The following is a 19,537-nucleotide window of genomic DNA, read 5'->3' on the forward strand; positions in this document are numbered from 1 at the left end:
TTATGCTACAGATGTATTAAAGGGATACTGTATGGGGGTCGGGGGAAAATTAGTTGAAGTTACCTGGGGCTTCTAATGGTCCCCCGCAGGCATCCTGTGCCCGCGCAGCCACTCACCGATGCTATGGCCCCACCTCCAGTTCACTTCAGGAATTTCAGACTTTAAAGTCTGAAAACCACTGCGCCTGCGTTACTGTGTCCTTGCTTCCCCTGATGTCACCAGGAGCGCACAGCGCAGGCACAGACCATACTGGGCCTGTGCAGTACGCTCCTGGTGACATCAGCGGGAGCGAGGACACTGCAGCGCAGATGCAATGGTTTTCATACTTTAAAGTCTAAAATTACAAAAGTGAATCAGAGGCAGGGCCGGAGCATCGGTGAGTGGCTGCACAGGCACAGGATGTCTGCGGTGGACCATTAGAAGCCCCAGGTAACTTCAACTCATTTTCCCCCAAACCCCTACAGTATTCCTTTAAACTTCTGTGGAAGTATCTTATATATTTCCCAGTCATAAAAGGACAGAACTCAGCTAAAAGAGCTTTCTGCTTTCCTAACATTAATCATTTTAGGCATGCTTAAAAATGGCAAATGTGGAGTTGCACATGATGGCATATTTACGCAACTGGATGGGAAAGCCCTTCCTAGGGTGTTTGAAATAGGAACATTTCTAGACGAATTTGCACTGGATACATCTCAAACAAGCAAAAGTACCATTCTTTTTACATATTAGTAGTGTTTGTTGTTTTAGGGTAGGAACACACTAGGCAGAAACACTAGCGTTGCGGAAAATGCAGCGTTTATGCATGCAATCTTAGTCAGTGGGCCGCATAAAAAAAAAGCATGTGTATGCGTTTTGACATTTGAGTTTTGTTGCTGGTTTTGTTGCATACTTTTTAAAAACGCATTAAAAACACACATAATGGAAGTGAATGGTGACGCAATGTAAGGCGTTTTGTATGCGGTTTTATAGGCACTTTTAAAAAAAACATGTTTTATGATGCATTTCCGCTTCCTGTTGACTGCCTAATGATTTGCATAAAACGCATAAAAAAAAAACATGCACAACGCATACAAAATGCATATGCGTTTTGTATATGGGAACTGCAAACACATTAAAACGCACGCAAAAAGAAAAACGCATGTACGGGAAAAAAAACACCAAGTGTGAATGCACAAAAAAATGCACTGAAACCGCACTAAAAACGCAAAAATGCATATGACAGGAAACATGACCTTTCACGCACTGCCAAGTGTGCACCCAGCCTCAGTCCTGTCTGGTCAGCCTGGACCAAATGATCCCTAAGGCAATGTGCTGAGTTCTGCTAGTGCTAGTACTATTTCTTAAAAACATACAGGCCTTAATAAACGTGATACCGTAGAGGCAAACTGCCCTTTAAAAATGACTACTGCTGTCTTTCTATCTTGCCACAATAAAAAGATGTCAAAAAAATAACAGAAAAGTTATAAATCAAATAACTCTTGCAATTTCAGTAGATGAGGAATAGAAGGATCCTGTAGTCTGGAACTATCAGTTGGGATGGTTGGGAGGCAGGAACTCTTCAAGAATGTCTGCTGCGTCCAGCTGAGTAGTTGCTTTAAAGAGACACTGAAGCGAAAAAAAATGTATGATATAATGGATTGGTTGTGTAGTACAGCTAAGAAATAAAACATTAGGAGCAGAGACATAAGTCTAATATTGTTTCCAGGACAGGAAGAGTTAAGAAACTCCAGATGTTATCTTTGCAAAAGAGCCATTGAGCTCCACGACTTTCAAAGTTGCAGAGAGCTCTGTCGTCTGAAGCTTGTTATCTCAACTGTCAGTCATTGTATCTTCTTTTTCTCTCCAGATGACAGGTCAATAGTTCACTGGCCTGCTCTGTAAAATCATTTAGAATGCCGAGTTGTGTGTAAACTGCAAATATTAGAAAATGATGCAATGTTATAAAAACCTACGGTATATAACTGAAAATAAAAATATGAGAATATTTTCTTTGCTACTAATGTACTAGTAATTATCCGTACTACACAACTATCATTATATCGTATTATTTTTTCGCTTCAGTGTCTCTTTAAGCAACAAATGCTTTAGAAAAGTAATTTTACACAGTCTACTGTAATTATGTTGATATATATATATATATATATATATATATATATATATATATATATATATATATATATATATACACATAGCTATAGATATAATTTATTTAAATGTTCTGCAGGCAAATGAACAAATTAAGGACGCAGGTGGGAAAAGTACTGCCACTATCATTATTGCCCTGACTGATGGTAAGCTGTCTGATCAGATCCCTGTGCTAACTGAAAAAGAGGTAAGTGCTGTTATTTTGTATGGATTCCTATGCCCTATGTTTTGTGTGTAGTTACAGTGCCTGTTTATGTGTTTGTTTATAACAGGCTGACAAAGCCCGAGCAATGGGAGCAAGGGTCTACTGTGTTGGTGTTCTACAGTATGAAAGAAGTCAGGTGAATATTACTGGATAGATTAACATTATGTATATACTGTATATATGTACTGTATATATTTTAAAGGACAACTGAAGTGAAAGGTATATGGAAGCTGCTATATCTATTTCCTTTTAAGCTATACCAGTTACCTGGCTATACTGCTGATTCCTCTGCCTATAATACTTTACTACTAATACTATTAACCACAGACCCTGAACAAGCATATGCTGATCAGGTGTTTCTGACCTTATTGTCAGATCTGACAAGATTAGCTGCATGCTTGTTTCTGGTGTGATTCAAACACTACTGCAGCCAAATTGACCAACAGGGCTGCCAGGCAACTGGTATTATTTAAAAGGAAATAAATATTGGCAGTCTCCATATCCCTCTCACTACAGTTGTCCTTTAACCACTTCAGCCTAACTGGACGTGTATATATGTCCAGTGTATTTGTGGAGAATGCACCACCAGTTTGTTGCTAAATGAGGAACGTGGTATCATTTTAACCTGGACGAAATGTAAAATACATTTTTGTGTGTTTTAAAGCTTGGCCCCACATCATATAAGAAATATGTAGGGAAAAACTCAATCCAACATGAAAATTAATTTTCAAAATGATGGTCAAACTTGGAAAGTATTAGTAAAACTACACAAGACACATGTGGGAACATTTTAACCATGATAGGTAGTAGAATAGATTTTACTGTGTTTTAGGGTTCAGGTCCATGTCTTGTGTATTCGTTTTAGTAACAAAACAAATCAAAATCAACAACATTTTTGTATATTCTGTACCAAAAACAAGACTTGCAAAATGAAAACAAAGTGACAGAATATAAAAAATAACTATATTGTTACCTCAGGAACTTAGCTTTTTAAATATGTATGCCATAAGGGTATATTACTGTTATTTTTGCAAATAAGGTCTTGTAATCATCAATAGTGTACAATAAGAAAGCAAAAAACATAATTTAAACGTTGTAATAACCAGGATGGATCAGAAAATACAATTTGTGTATTTAACTTAAAGTTAGCACTGTTTTTTCATAGTGTTTTTTCAATTTTTTCCCTGATTTTTCCTTTAAAATGCATAGAAAATATGGTAATTACTAAACAAAAATATCATTCACTAAAAGCCTAATTTGTCCTGAAAAAAAAATACATAGATCATTAAGGTGTGATACGTAGTAATAATGATATGTAAAAATTGCTCTCGTCCTGAAGTGGTTACATTTTTTTCATTAACTTATAAAAGCAAAACCAATTTTAAGTATGTATTGGTTGAAATGAAGAGCTTTTGGCAGTTTGGGAGTTTTGTAGTGCCTAGTGTTTAAATATACTATTAATTGCAATAATTTATGCAAGCAAATGTACTATAAACCTTTAGAAATCTTTAGTAATGCCCCCATTTTCCTCTGGATACATGCATATAAACATTTAACCTTACTGCCAGTCAGGCTGAGTGAGTTATGTAAACTTCCATTAGGATAAGTTTCAATTTGTTCAAATCCCCTCTGTTTCACCACATGCAAACTTGGATGTGGAAGGACAATCCATTAAAATCAATAGGGTGCTTCCGAATTCACATGCAAGGAAAAAAATGGATTGCCTGCTGCATTTTTTGGGAAATGGCATCTGAATCCCCATAGCAGTGCATTGATATAGCTATTTGAATCAGCTAATTTCAGGGGCGCGGCTCTGAGAGCCGAGCGTCGAAACTAGATGCCGTCATAGTAGCAATGCTATGATGCGCACCCCGTGTAGTAGTAATTCGAGGCTCTGGCGACTGCCAGACCCCGAATTACATCTCCCTCTGAGTTGCGACAACTCCGAGTTGAGAGGGGGAATAGTATTTAACGCTGCCTCGGAGTTTAGCGGCAGAAGGGAGAGCCGATCTTCCGGCTCTCCCTGCGCCGAATTGAGTGACGCCGATATGACATGCACACATAGCTTTTGGATTCTGATGTGGTTTCGCATCAGTACAAGTGCTGCCATTTCGGAAACTGATGCGACAACCTAGTGGAAACCTAGCCTTAACTGGGCTTGTTTTGAAACACTGTATCAGAAGTCGCCAAGTCTAGAGTTTGTGTTCAAGAAAATATTCTTTTTTCCCCCCTCAAACATTACAGATTTGGTTCTGAAAGTCTAGAACCGAAAATCTATGATGTTCGAGTGCACAAAATGTAATGCAAAAAATGCAGAAAAAGTAGTGCAGCATTCCCCTTTTTTATGTGTAGCTCTGTACTTGTGTACAATAAATGTGTGGCTGCATAAATTCAGATGACTGCATTTCCATTTTTTATTAAAAACATGGCTATTTTACAATTCAGCAATGTATTGTCTGACAGGAAGTTCCCCTACTTTGTCGGGGTCAGATAATAATTAAAAAAGAAAAAGGCAATTGTTACCTACAACTGATTTCAATATTGCAGCATCGTTAGCCAGAAGAGCAAGGTCAGCAACCATGCAGCCTTCTAATCCTGAGCCATGTCAAAAGGTGCGAGAATGATTAATGCTTTATTATACAGTGAGCAGGGAGGAATTGAACTAAAAGGTGATACTGCCGAGCCACGGTGCTGGCCACATAGAATAAACCTCAGAACAGATGAAATAGAGGTGGGCGGAGTCAGTAGATCTGCTCCATGTTCAGTAGTGAGATTTACCAGCTGAAGAATGCTCACTTTTTTGCTAGTTTGCTCTATGGATCCTAAATCATGACTGTCTTTTCCAATGGGAATTTCTTAGCAATGGCTGTATCAAACACGAAGATGCGTATAGTGTGTGGGTAATAACATAGTCCCCTGTAGGAAGGGAGGGTGAATAGACACCCTGAAAACACAGAAAACTGGAGCCCAAATAGTGTAATATGTCACACAAGGGTCAAAATGGAAGTGTAAGGAAAGGTGGTACTCACAGATGGAGATTGCAAGAGGGGCAACCAACCACTAAAAGCAGGTGGAGATATATAAGCCCAACTCCACTTGGGTGTTCAGGAGAACTGGATGCAATCCCACTCCTCATGTAAAAAGAACCACTGGTCTTGATGGTGGCAAGGCCCCAAAGGGCCAGGGTACATACCTCCAGAGGAGGGTGAACAAGCAGAAAAGAGAGAAGAGGCACCCAAGGGTATTGTAAAAGTTAAAACAAATTAAAATGAGAAAAATATGAGGTAGCTTACCCCAATGAACACAACATTCAATAATAAATGAACTACTCTATTTTCCGGAATATAAAATGCTCCGGAATATAAGACACACCTAGGTTTAGAGGGCAAAAACCAGGGAAAAAAGCCGTCACTAGAGGAAGCCACGTGGTACGCAAGATGTCTGCAGATCGCCGCCGCTGGAATAGTTCGGATGGTGAGCTGCTTTGCCACTGACTGTTATTTTGCAGGGGTATCGGAGGCAAGGAAGCACACAGCAGACCACCCAGCGCGGGAATCGATAGGAAGGTGAACATCTCTGCCCGCTATTCTGACCCAAGGGGAGCAGAGAGGAGGACCACACAAAGGGACAAGGCAGGGAGTCCCCGACGTTGCGGCGGGTCAGTGGTTTATATCGTAAGTCGGGGATTCCTTGTCTTTGGAATATAAGACACAGAAACTTATTTCCCCCCACGTTTGGTGTAGAGAAAGTGTGTCTTATATTCCGAAAAATACGGTATATTATGCACTGGCTAGTGCATAATATAGTTTAATTATTACATGAATCTTATTATACCCTTGGGTGCCTCTTCTCCTCCCTTTTGAAAATAGTCCCCTATTCATCTTTACTAACACAGAAAGTGAGAACTAGGGCTTTAACATTCCTCTTAACATTAACCCCTTTGCTATGCCTCGCCATCTCTCTTGCAATTAACTTTAAATTACAATGAATTAGGGTACTCAGGATTTAATCAAATAAGGTAAATGTACAAACACTTCATTCATACTTAGGCTTTAATATTTTGTAATGCAAAGTACAAGAAGCCCTCTTTCAGATTCCATTAAACTGCTGTAATATATTTTATAAAATATATTCTAAACAGTTTTCATTTATTTCCTAAAGCTGTTAAAAATTGCTGACACTGAAGAACAGGTGTTTGCTGTGGATGGTGGATTTAAAGCTCTAGGAGGCGTCATTAATTCAGTAAGTACTACAAAAGAAATGGACTGATTGCAAAATTACATAGTGTTGGAGCAGAAGCATTCTTTTAATCACTGTAACCTGGAGATTTATACTTTCTAATGTCTGTGAATATGTATTTACCATTATACAACGGACAATAATTGATAAGAATAAATAAATTATTATCACCCATGCATAGTCTGACACATCTTACACATTACATTATAGAGTACACTGATCAATTAATATCTCTAAAATGTTTCTCTGTGGAGCTCACAGTATAGTGGCCCTACTGCTGTGAGCAACTACTCAACCTTCCACAATGGTTTTTGGAAGTTGGCGCAAACAAACACGCAAAGAACATACAGTATAATAGCCTATTTCCCCTACGCCCGAATCCAGTCAAATCTTCAGTGTTTCCCCGCATACAAGAGGGGTGGGGAAATGCTGCCTATCACACTGCGATGCAAATCTGGACAGCACACAGCCCAAACCCTATAATACAGCTGTGCATAGCACGTCGTAGCAATTTGTGCTGCCGCTACGCAGCAGGTGTGACTCCTAGTGAAAAGAAGCCTTTACAGTATATGGGTTTGTGCTCTGGTCTGGTGGGTGGTACAGACTAGTTTCTGGACTCTGTTGCGGCAAAGTAATAGTGCTAAATCAAGTAACCACTAAGTTGCCCATTGAGTTATTTATTTGTAGGAGCCTCTCCAACGTTCTGTGATTGGCTCGGTCAGTAAACTATAAATTCACCAGGATGGAATTTTTTTGGTCAGTCATGATAGTATTGTCCTGTAGTCTGCTTCTCCATCTGTCCACATCTCATACGATTAAACATGCTGCTTGGTCGAATCTTCTACATGTTCATTATTATGTCTAGTGTAATGGTTGCCTGGCCGTGGATTGAAAGTCAAACCATCATTCAATGTAAAGATCACCACACCTACCATTAACAGTTTAACATTTTTGTGCATATTACCATCCTGGACGGGCAGCTATGTGTATTTCAGCTTCTTAATTTATGTGTATGGGCTTTCTGTTAATATGGGGCATGGCAGCAGATATTTAAATACTTTTCTTAAAATGTATGTTTAAATACAAGGATGGGAAATTAAAAGTACATTGAAGTACACCTCTACCAAAACAAATCTCGTTGAATAAGATTGAAAACAGAGTACAAAGATGCCCAATGTAACTTTGATGAAAAATACACCCACTTAAAGAATTATTAGGAACACCATACTAATTCGGTGTTTGACCCCCTTTCGCCTTCAGAACTGCCTTAATTCTATGTGGCATTGATTCAACAAGGTGCTGAAAGCATTCTTTAGAAATGTTGGCCCATATTGATAGGATAGCATCTTGCAGTTGATGGAGATTTGTGGGATGCACATCCAGGGCACAAAGCTTCCGTTCCATCACATCCCAAAGATGCTCTATTGGGTTGAGATCTGGTGACTGTGGGGGCCATTTTAGTACAGTGAACTCATTGTCATTTTCAAGAAACCAATTTGAAATGATTCGAGCTTTGTGACATGGTGCATTATCCTGCTGGAAGTAGCCATCAGAGGATGGGTACATGATGGTTATGAAGGGATGGACATGGTCAGAAACAATGCTCAGGTTGCCTGTGGCATTTAAACGATGCCCAATTGGCACTAAGGGGCCTAAAGTGTGCCAAGAAAACATCCCCCACACCATTACACCACCACCACCAGCCTGCACAGTGGTAACAAGGCATGATGGATCCATGTTCTTATTCTGTTTACACCAAATTCTGACTCTATCAAGAATCATCAGACCAGGCAACATTTTTCCAGTCTTCAACTGTCCAATTTTGGCTAGCTTGTGCAAATTGTAGCCTCTTTTTCCTATTTGTAGTGGAGATAAGTGATACCCGGTGGGGTCTTCTGCTGTTGTAGCCCATCCGCCTCAAGTTTGTGCATGTTGTGGCTTCACTAATGCTTTGCTGCATGCCTCGGTTGTAACGAGTGGTTATTTCAGTCAACGTTGCTCTTCTATCAGCTTGTATCAGTCGGCCCATTCTCCTCTGACCTCTAGCACCAACAAGGCATTTTCGCCAATAGGACTGCCGCATACTGGATGTTTTTCCCTTTTCACACCATTCTTTGTAAACCATAGAAATGCTTCCCCTCAAATCCCCAGTGGCGTAAAATGCTATCCGCTCTAAGTCATCACAACTTGGAGGGAGTTGTAATTCGGGAACCAGCATTTACTGCTACAGTGGCGCCGAGTTTCAGCGCTGAGTGCTGTGCGCTGAAACCACCTGCTTCACTTTTGGTCCTTTTCTTTCAAGTACAGATATTTTCTGTCTGTAACTGCTATGACAGTAATGCAGATTGCCCTGCCAGGTCTTCAGACATAGGCAACATGTTTTGCCATTTCCAGTAATCAGTATTACAGGACGGTCAAGGTAGCAGTTTTAATTTACTTTCCCATAATCCTACTGACTGTGGCTGATGACTCTGAAGATCCAGGGGATACCAATTGAGGACCTCACTGGAGACATGTGGAAATAAGTACACCTCTCTTATATAATTATATCTTTTCAAGGGACAACACTGATGATATGACACATTAATGTAGTCAGTGTACAACTTGTGTGAAATTGGCTGTCTAAGCAAAATAAGTTAACACACAGCCATTAATGTCTGTGTTTTTGGCAACAAAAAGAAAAGAATGTCAAAATGTTTCCTGATTAGACATTTTCCCACCCAGGGTCATGTTACTCATTAGCATTAGAAGGTCTTAGGTGTGAATGGGGAGCAGGTATGTTTAATCTGGTGTTATGGCTCTCACACTCTCTCATAATGGCCAGTGGAAGTTCAGCATGACACTTAACTGCAAAGAAGAGTATTGATGCTTTACATAAAACTCGGAGGATCTTAAAAAAAGTATTGATGCTTTACATAAAAAGGTGGATTAGGTTGCCAGCAAGACCATACAGAGTTTTACTATACGTATACTACGTTACATTACTACGTTTTGTAGGGAGTCTACGATCCTACGGGACACTGTCCTGCAGTTTTTGCCATTTGGTGGAGGCGGATCCCCAGCTTGCCTAGATCTGCCGAGCACCACCTAGATTTGTTTATCGCAAGGGTAAGTCTATTAAAGATCAATTGGTAAGGGCTGATATTGGGAGGTCAAAACAATCCTGCCAATTATTTTTAGGTACCTCTTGGAGAGGCACTTTCCCATGTCTTAATTGCCAGCATTGCAATAGTATTATACGGGGACCCAATGTTCAGAGTACTAGATCGGTTAAGTCCATTCCCATCAGAGATTCCAGGGGTGTTGTGTATCTCATTAAATGTCCTTGTGGCCTGTCCTATGTGGGCCAGACTTCTAAAGACATTAAAATCAGGCTCCATTAAAAAAAAGCAACATACGCCATTCTGAGTCCTTGAAAAAGAAAGGGGAAAAGGATGAAGAAAAAAAGAGAGACTATCCCCTAGCACGAGCTTCAATGGCAGGTACTCGAAGTGGTTCAACACCATAAGGTTAGAGAATTTAGAAATGCGTTACTTAGGTGTGAGGCTTGGTGAATGGACAGGCTGGGGACACAGTCGTCCAGCGGCCTTAACAAGGACATCAGTTTAAAGTGCTTCTTATAATTAGTGCTTGTCCTTTTAAAGTTAAGAGTTAACATATTGGAAGAGTTTTGTGCCCGCCCCTATCCCTTGGAGGGGGTGTGTCTATGTTGGTTTATCTATATGAGTCTTTCAATGTTCAGATGGTTAAGCACTTTAGAAAGGGCATGTAGCCCGAAACGTTGTGCTTTCTGTTTGCTGTATAACCTCATGAATATGAAAATAAATTCAGAAGATTATCTCTTTAAGGGTTGAGTCCGGAGCCGATTGCTTGCGTATGGGCATACTGAAGCAGAACATGATCCCCTCCCTTTGGAACCTAGGCCATAAGGCAGTATTCCATCATGATAATGACCCTAAGTACACCTCCAAGGCAACCATTGCCTTGCTAAAGAAACTCGGGGTAAAGGTGCTGGATTGGCCAAGCATATCTACAGACCTAAACCCTATTTAGCATCTGTGGGGCATCTTCAAATGAAAGGGTGTGATTCCTTGCATCAGTTTTCCAGGACCAGATTTCTTCTATCAAAAAGCATTGCTTTGCAGCAGTCTGTAATGTGTTGTTTATAGTGAAACTTTGGAGTAATAAGAAGCATTTTGCACAGTATTCACAGTTCAAACATGATGTAAAAAGATGTAACTATGCATCATCTGAAGAAATGTGTGTGTCACATCCTTAGCAACAATAAGCAAAGTTGCCTAAATAGATTGAAGTCTCTGTAACACATAAGTCACTTTCCTTGAAATTATTTCCTTCCTGTTTTGGGGGATGATTTATTAAGCCAAATTACTGCATTATGTGATGTGTGGTGAAGAGTTTTTCAAAGCACTAGGAATGCACATGCATATTGCTGTGTGTATGAAAAATGGGTCTTAGAAAAAAAGAAAACTTTCTTTCAATTGAAAAAAATCACAATCATGAGCCTGATGCACTAAACTGCAATATGATATTACCATTACTACCACTGGCCTAATTAGTGTGACCTGAGAGCATTACTAGAGTAACAAGGTGCAACGTGCTTTACCCATAGCAATGCTCATGTTACTTAGATAACTCATGTACTTTGGATTGTGCTAATCAGGCAACTTGTGCTATGCTGCCAGTGATATTAATGGTAAAATTGTTGTGCGCTGCCTGTCCTTGGCAATCTTATCACCGTTTAGTGACTTAAGGTGGCCACTAACAGTCCAATTTCTAGCGAAAAATCGTTCGAGCGATCAGAAATTCTGATCAGATTGGTTGAAAATAATCTCAGTTGATGGGCACAATCGATTATGAATGATTATAAAAAAATCGTCCGGCTGGATTTTTCTCAAACCAAAATTTGGATTTTATTGATTGGTTGTGATAGATAGGAAGCAAAGATTGGTTCGTTGATGGTATAGTGAATGATTTTTCTTCCAATCAGAATTTCTGATCGCTCGCATGATTTTTCGCTAGAAATTGGACCGTTAGTGACCACCTTTAGGTCCCATGTCACTTCAGGTGTGCTTTCACCCAAGTGAGCTATTTATTTATCCCCCTCTTATAAAGAGTGTAAGAAGCTCTTTTCACATGATTAACCTCTCCCCTTTTGGGGCACAAGGTGAGGGAGAGGCCCTTGGACTTTGCTAGGGGAGAGATGAAAAAAATGGTGGTATTTATTAAGTTAATTCAGCTATGGAGTTAGCTATATATTTTTTATCAAAAGGAAATAAAATATATTTATATCAATATAACACTTATTTTATCTTAAAGGGATGTTTTATAAGCATTTACCTAACAAGAAAACATCCTGACTTGTTAAATGAATTCTCAGTGTGCCAGTATGGGATGAGCCCACAGCCTGTGTTACCGTATTTAAAGAGGAACTCCAGTGAAAATAACATAATGAAAAAAGTGTTTAATTTTTACAATAATTATTTATAAATGATTTAGTCAGTGTTTGCCCATTGTAAAATCTTGCCTCTACATGATTTACTTACATTCTGACATTTATCACATGGCGACATTGTTACTGCTGGCAGGTGATGTCTGTGGAAAGAGATGATGCAGTTTTGGCAGTTGGAAACAGCTGTTATTTCCCACAATACAGCAAGGCTCACAACAGGAAACTGTCAGAACCATGGCCCTGAAATCACACTGTGGGAGGGGTTTCACCACAATATCAGCCATACAGACTCCCCTGATGATCTATTCAAGAAAGGGTAAAGATTTCTCATGGGAAACGGGGTATCAGCTACGGATTGAGATGAAGTTCAATCCTTGGTTACGGTTTCTCTTTAAGGATCTCATGTTTGGCTTTTTTCCCGTTTGCAGACTAATGCTACATAACGCATTATTAGTAAATCAGCCCCATAGAGTGTCATCAGACATCCAGAAGGTTGTTTCTTTTTTTTATAGTGTTTTGTTTTGGCACATGCTGAACAAGGAGTCCTGTGTTCAGTAGCTCTTTAAAAGCATATTGTGCAACTATTTTGTATATTCTGAGCAAAGTACAACATTTCTCTAACAATTTTACATGTGGTAAAGCATACAAAGAGAGGAGGGACTGTAATGAAAAACATATAAATTATGTTGAATAAGGTATAATTTCTACTGCCTTTGTGCCAAACTGTGTGTAGTCAGGTGTTGTTTCTATCAATGTTCGTTAAAATGAGCCTATTTTGAAGGGTCATGAAAGTTGCAGTTGTTGACTTCATTCTAAAAGAATGCTTACTGACTAGCTGTTATGCTGATGTTTTGTCTTTATGAGTTGGAGTCACATGTTCCTGTAACATGCACAAATCCAGCTTAAACAAAGTGAAACCTTAAAGTGTACCTGACTTCTGGGTAGTTTGGTACTGAAGGTTAATGCTCACAATATTATTTATTAAAATTTAACCAAATGTATAGCCCCCATCCCCGATTAGATATGTAAAGTGTACCTGTGAGTAACAACCCCAATTATGTACAAAGTTAAAAAGGTATACTTTATTCTTTGCTGAACCACCACCTACACCATGTGTGAGAATGGGGAGGAGTGTAGCTATACCACACAATCTGATCGCTAAAACAAATGCTATGAATCTCACATACCATCTGGCTGACAAAGAAGAAAGGATGCAACATTGTTGATAATGTGATATGTGCATTGTAATCCCTGATCAGGTGGCGATGTTACTAGGTCCCAATGCACTGTGGGGAAGCGACTATGTCCCGTCACCTACCAGTGAGTGCAGGGGAAAAGACCTAGTAGCTAAAAATGAATTTCTTTGGGACATTTCTTTGGTAGTTCCAGCTATTTAAGTTTTTTCTGTTTACTGTTTCACTATCTTTCATTACAGTTAACTAAACAAACCCAGTATGCTGCAGTTGGTAAAGTGTACTTGTTTGGGGAGCTCTCAAGCTTTATACATGTGCTATTGTAGAGATCCTAGATCAAAAGTTCCATTTATGTTTTGTATGCTCCACAAATGAATCTGCGACCCAATGGTAAATGGCTTAGGCTCTGTTCCCACTTGGCTTTTGCAAGCCAGCGGGAGCGAACAGTATAATGTCCGCAGTGATGCAGCTTGAGCCCGGGGCAGATGCGCTGCCCCATAGACTATATGTGGAAATGCATCCGCCTGTCCCAGGATTATTGCGGACTGCACAGAAGTGCGGTCCACTTACTGCCATGGGTCCCGCAGATCCATGGCAGTGTGACAAGTGTGAACGGCACTTATGTATAACATAATAAAATTTTGTTTACTATATCAGAAGTTTGCTATATCAGAATTGGTCATGCATTGTATATTTATAGAGACACATTTGCTGGGACCTGAGGTCTGAGTTTACTCTATGAAGAGGTTTACCATATTAGAGCTTACTATTACAAGATTCTGCTGTATATACTAGTGAACCAACAGACAGCCATCTTTTTTGTAAAATATTGCTCCAGAGGTCTCAGGCATCCCACAGATCTGGGCCCCATTGCAGTAATAAGTCAAATGTGGTACAAGCTCTGCTTGGTGTTTTGTGTGCTACACCTTTGTGTCACAAAGTGATCAGGCAAAATATGCTCTATGAGTATGTAACAATTTTTTTGACTGTTGCACGCTTTTCACTTTTTCATCTATATTACCTTTCAGTTATCTTAAATGTGATGCAGTCAGAAGCATTTTCCTGAAAGCTTAGATGTATTTCCTGCCTGAGGCTTACATTAAATTCATTTGTGGTCTGTTTTATTTCCTTTTTAAGTTCTTCACTACTGAGAGATGTTTTGCTGTTGGATCAGCATTTACTTGTTTGGCAGTAAAGTTATTAATTCTGTATTTATATCATTTTATATTCTGTTAGCTACTACACAGGGATTCTGTGGGGCACACAGTGGGATAGGGATGAACAAGTTACACTCATAAAGAAAACCCAGAGGTAGTTGTGTTACATTAGTCATTATTAGCTTTGTGCAGTGGTGAGCATTTGAAGTATTTAGCGAAAAAACACAAAGATATACAAAGCCTCTGCAAAATAAGGAGTCTCTAATAAGAAGTCGAGCTGTGCATAAGACCCTCAGCTGCTTAATAACCAGCAGCTCATCCAGATTCCATCAGCACATTGCCTGTACAACGTAGCAGAGGTCCAGGGGGTGGAATTCACAACTTTATATGTATTGGAACGCAGCTTCATTGTTGCACTGTTAGCCTAAACAGTATGCCTGACCCCCAATGAGGTCTATGATTCACGGGTGGTCTGCTTCAGTGAAACTAGGAAGCTGCAGAACTGTTATATGTCTATGTCTTGCACAGTTGTGGATGTGTAGAATAGTGCTTAAAGTGACACTGAAGTGAAAAAAAAATGATATAATGAATTGTATGTGTAGTACGGATAATTAATAGAACATGAGTAGCAAAGAAAAAAGTCTCATATTTTTATTTTCAGTTATATAGTTGTTTTTATAACAATGCATCATTCTCTAATATTAGCAATTTACACACTACACTTACTCATCTGCAAATACTCATCAATGAGTCTTGACTTAGGGTGGAGGGAGCAGAGTTTGAACTGGGAAACTAGTGGTGACCACTTCCATAACCAGTTTACGTATTGTGCTTGGAGATTACTGAGTCTAAAACAATTTCTTTAGCACATCCTGATCGAAGAAAATCCCCCCGCTGCGGGACAGCACTGCACAGAGCACTGTCAATGAGCCCTTTGAATTTTGTCAGAAACTCAAACCTAAAATCCATGCAGACAAAGTGAGAATTTGCAGGAATGGAACCCAGAATATTTCGGCTGTGAGGCAATACTTCTAGCCACTGGATACCATAATATACATTTTAAACCCTGATTAGATTGACTAACTGTGAAAATGTACAATTAGCAGAGTATTTCATGAAATACTGTGTGATCACATTTCATTTTGAGCTATTACGTTATATTAGCAACAATATGGCAGTGCTTGAGCCTGCAAATCCCTGAAGTGTGCTCAGATAAAAGCTGCATGTGAGCATTGTGTCTTTACATGGAACGGGAATGGAGAAGTTTTGCAGGAATCTGCTTTAACAGGGCAGTTAGGGTTATTTAATGCCCTCTTCAATTATTACATTATTCACCAGATATTACTGTACTTTTTTCATGATGAATGTGTAATAAGTATCTATAATAATGGCACATAATCAATGGTTTTCTGGCACTCCTGCCATAGCTCCAGAATGAGAGTACGTTCTTCATTGTGTAGTCGGTTTGTGTTCATTCCCTGGGGTGGCAGCCAGTTTCTGAGCATGAAGCAATGCATCACCATTCTCCTAGACCCCGATAAAGAGCTCAAATAAAACAGAAACGTGTTTCATTTTTATGGCAGCATTTTTTTCAGCTGGGTTTTAGTAGCACTTAGCACATACAGGAAGATATTTAGTTGCTTGCTTCATCTGCAAACCGTTTATCTCTTTTATTGTCAGGATACATATATTTAACATCGCTTCACATCCACTTGGAAATTGTTGCTGTATTTACATAGGGCAGTGCACTCGTTATTTATTTTTGGTTGATGTTCCGCTTGGAGAAGTTGCACTATGAAACCCAGAGGTAATACGATTGCTTGTTTTGATGTTGTCTTATAATTAGTTGGTTCTTTCTATCAACAACAGTGTTAAGAAAAATATAGGTTATTTTTAAAAATGCATGCCTTAGAAGCAATGTGTATTACATTTTTACAAAAAATACCAGCTCCCTGACTATCATAATGTGTTTTGACTTAGGGCTGGTTCAGACGGACGCTTGTGGAGCGTTTAGCGCAAGCGTTTAGAACGTCGCGGTAAATGCTCCCATTTAAGTGAATAGGAGCGTTTACACCGAGCTTTTGCGCGCGTTTACACGAACGCGGCGTTCGGGTCCCGATTTTGGCTAGCGTTCCGGCTGCCCCTGGAAGCGACATGTAGCTTCCAGGGGGCGGCCAACCGCGACGGCTAATGTCCCCCTAGGGGAAGAAAAAACGCGACCGCATCGGAACGCGACGCGAAGGCTACTGAAAGCCTGACCACGCAGCCGCCGCAACGCCCCCAAATGCGACGCCACGCAGACATCCATCTGAACCAGCCCTGAAAGAGAAACCGTAACCAAGAATTGCACTTCATCACAGTTAGTAGCTAATACCCCCTTTCCCATGAGAAATCTATTCCTTTTCTCAAACAGATCATCAGGGGGCTCTGTGTGGCTGATCTTGTGGTGAAACCCCTCCCACAATGTGATGTCAGCACCTCACTGCACTGAGGTCTTGACATCACACTGTGGGAGCCCTGTTGCATTGTGGGAAATAACAGCTGTTTACAGCTGTTTCCAACTGCCAAAAAAGTAAGCAGCATCTCCTTCCTCTGACATCACCTGCCAACTGTAAAAATGTCACCATGTGATTAATGACAGAATGTAAATCAGGGAGAGGAAAGATTTTACAATGGGAAAACACTGACTAAATACTTTATACATAATTATTGTAAAACTGAAGCACTTCTTTTATTACAATATTTTCACTGGAGTTCCTATTTAAGAAGTGTGTGGGTCACACACTGGAGTCAGAACTCTTGATCTGCATATTTATTTTGGATTAGTTATGCAAAAAGTATTAATGACTGGGATGATGTACTACAACCATGCACAAAGCATGATTAACCCATTCGCGTTCCATCGTTTTCACATGAGAAATGTTCACCTCCCATTCATTAGCCTATAACTTTATCACTACTTATCACAATGAACTGATCTATATCTTGTTTTTTCCGCCACCAATTAGGCTTTCTTTGGGGGGTACATTTTGCTAAGAGCCACTTTACTGTAAATGCATTTTAACAGGAAGAATAAGAAAAAAATGGAAAAATTCATTATTTCTCAGTCTTCAGCCATTATAGTTTTCAAATAATACATGCCTCCATAATTAAAACTCATGTATTGTATTTGCCCATATGTCCCGGTTAGTACACCGTTAAAATTATGTCCCTATCACAATGTATGGCGACAATATTTTATTTGGAAATAAAGGTGCATTTTTTCCATTTTGCATCTATCACTATTTACAAGTTTAAAGAGAACCCGAGGTGGGTTTGAAGAATATTATCTGCATACAGAGGCTGGATCTGCCTATACAGCCCAGCCTCTGTTGCTATCCCAAACCCCCCTAAGGTCCCTCTGCACTCTGCAATCCCTCATAAATCACAGCCACGCTGCTGACAAACAGCTTGTCAGAGCTGGCTGTGTTTATCTCTATAGTGTCAGTCTGCTGCTCTCCCCGCCTCCTGCAGAACTCCAGTCCCCGCCTGCATCCCTTCCCTCCCTGCTGATTGGAGGGAAGGGACGGGGGCAGGGACCGGAGCTATGCAGGAGGCAGGGGAGCAGCTGAGACTGACACTACAGATGTAAACACAGCCTCACAGCACGGCTGTGATTTATGAGGGATTGCAGAGTGCAGGGGGACCTTAGTGGGGTTTGGGATAGCAACAGAGGCTGGGCTGTATAGGCAGATCCAGCCTCTGTATGCAGAGAACATTCTTTAAACACACCTCGGGTTCTCTTTAAAGAGAATCTGTATTGTTAAAATCGCACAAAAGTAAACATACCAGTGCGTTAGGGGACATCTCCTATTACCCTCTGTCACAATTTCGCCGCTCCTCGCCGCATTAAAAGTGGTTAAAAACAGTTTTAAAAAGTTTGTTTATAAACAAACAAAATGGCCACCAAAACAGGAAGTAGGTTGATGTACAGTATGTCCACACATAGAAAATACATCCATACACAAGCAGGCTGTATACACCCTTCCTTTTGAATCTCAAGAGATCATTTGTGTGTTTCTTTCCCCCTGCAGCTATCTTCCACTGAAGTGTCAGGCTGTTTCTTCCTGCAGAGTGCAGACAGCTCTGCCTGTATGTAATTCCTCAGTATGTGAAAGCCCAGCCAGCTCAGAGGAGGATTTATCCAGCTTGTAAAAGATAAGAGAGAAGAGAGAAGCTGCCCTAATCTAAATAATACACAGGCAGTGTGCAGAGAGGGGCCTGGAGGGGGGAGATGCATCACAGAACCACAACACTGAAGAACTTGGCAGCCTTCCAGACACAGGCTGACAAGTCTGACAAGAGAGAGATACGTTGATTTATTACAGAGATGGTGATAGTAAAACGTGCTGCAGTAAGCCAGAACACATTAGAATAGCTTTTGGAACTTGTAGGATGATAAAAAACAGGATGCAATTTTTGTTACGGAGTCTCTTTAAAATAAAAAAAATATAGAAATATTTCATCTTCACATTGATATTTAAAAAGTTTAGACCCTTATGTAAATATTTACATGTTTTTTTTTTTTTATTGTAATGTTTTTTTTTTATAGTAAACATTTTATTTGGGTAGTTTTGGGAGGGTGGGAGGTAAACAATAGATTTATAATGTAAATGTGTGTTATTTTTTTATTTTTTTTTTACTTTTAGTTGTAGTATTACTTTTTTGCCACAAGATGGCGGCCATGAGTTTGTTTACATGACGTCACTCTAAGCGTAACACACGCTTAGAGTGACGCATCGGGGAGGGAACAGCCAGAAAAAGCACAGCTTCTGAGAGAAGCTGTCGCTTTTTCAGCGGGGGAGAGGAATCAGTGATCGGGCACCATAGCCCGATACATTGATTCCGTGGCTACCGAATCCGCGGCCGGGAGTGCGTGTGCACGCGCGCGATCGGCCGCGGTAGCGCGCATGGTTCCTGGACGTAGTTTCTACGTCCAAGAACCAAAATAAGTTAAAGAGGAGTTGGCAATAACTGCTTCCATATTTGTTTTTGTCTCTGTTGAAGTCTTCTTTCTCTAAAGTTTTTACTTAGGTGTGTTTAAAGTGTACGTAAAGTAATCTGTGAAATTAGATAAAAATGTCTGTAT

The 19,537-nt window shown here is 40.0% G+C and overlaps 1 protein-coding gene across 1 annotated transcript in view; it reads left to right on the forward strand.

Annotated features, from left to right (window-relative positions):
* Positions 1–19,537, forward strand: part of ANTXR2 (ANTXR cell adhesion molecule 2) — a 227,514-nt gene that overhangs the window by 72,488 nt on the left and 135,489 nt on the right. The window contains exons 6-8 of the mRNA XM_068233653.1: positions 2,225–2,332; positions 2,418–2,486; positions 6,512–6,592. Of these exons, the coding sequence (XP_068089754.1) occupies positions 2,225–2,332; positions 2,418–2,486; positions 6,512–6,592 (258 nt within the window). The remainder of the gene's footprint in view (positions 1–2,224; positions 2,333–2,417; positions 2,487–6,511; positions 6,593–19,537) is intronic.

The sequence above is a fragment of the Hyperolius riggenbachi genome, chromosome 1 (genome assembly GCF_040937935.1).
Source record: "Hyperolius riggenbachi isolate aHypRig1 chromosome 1, aHypRig1.pri, whole genome shotgun sequence".
Taxonomy (NCBI): Eukaryota; Metazoa; Chordata; class Amphibia; order Anura; family Hyperoliidae; genus Hyperolius; species Hyperolius riggenbachi.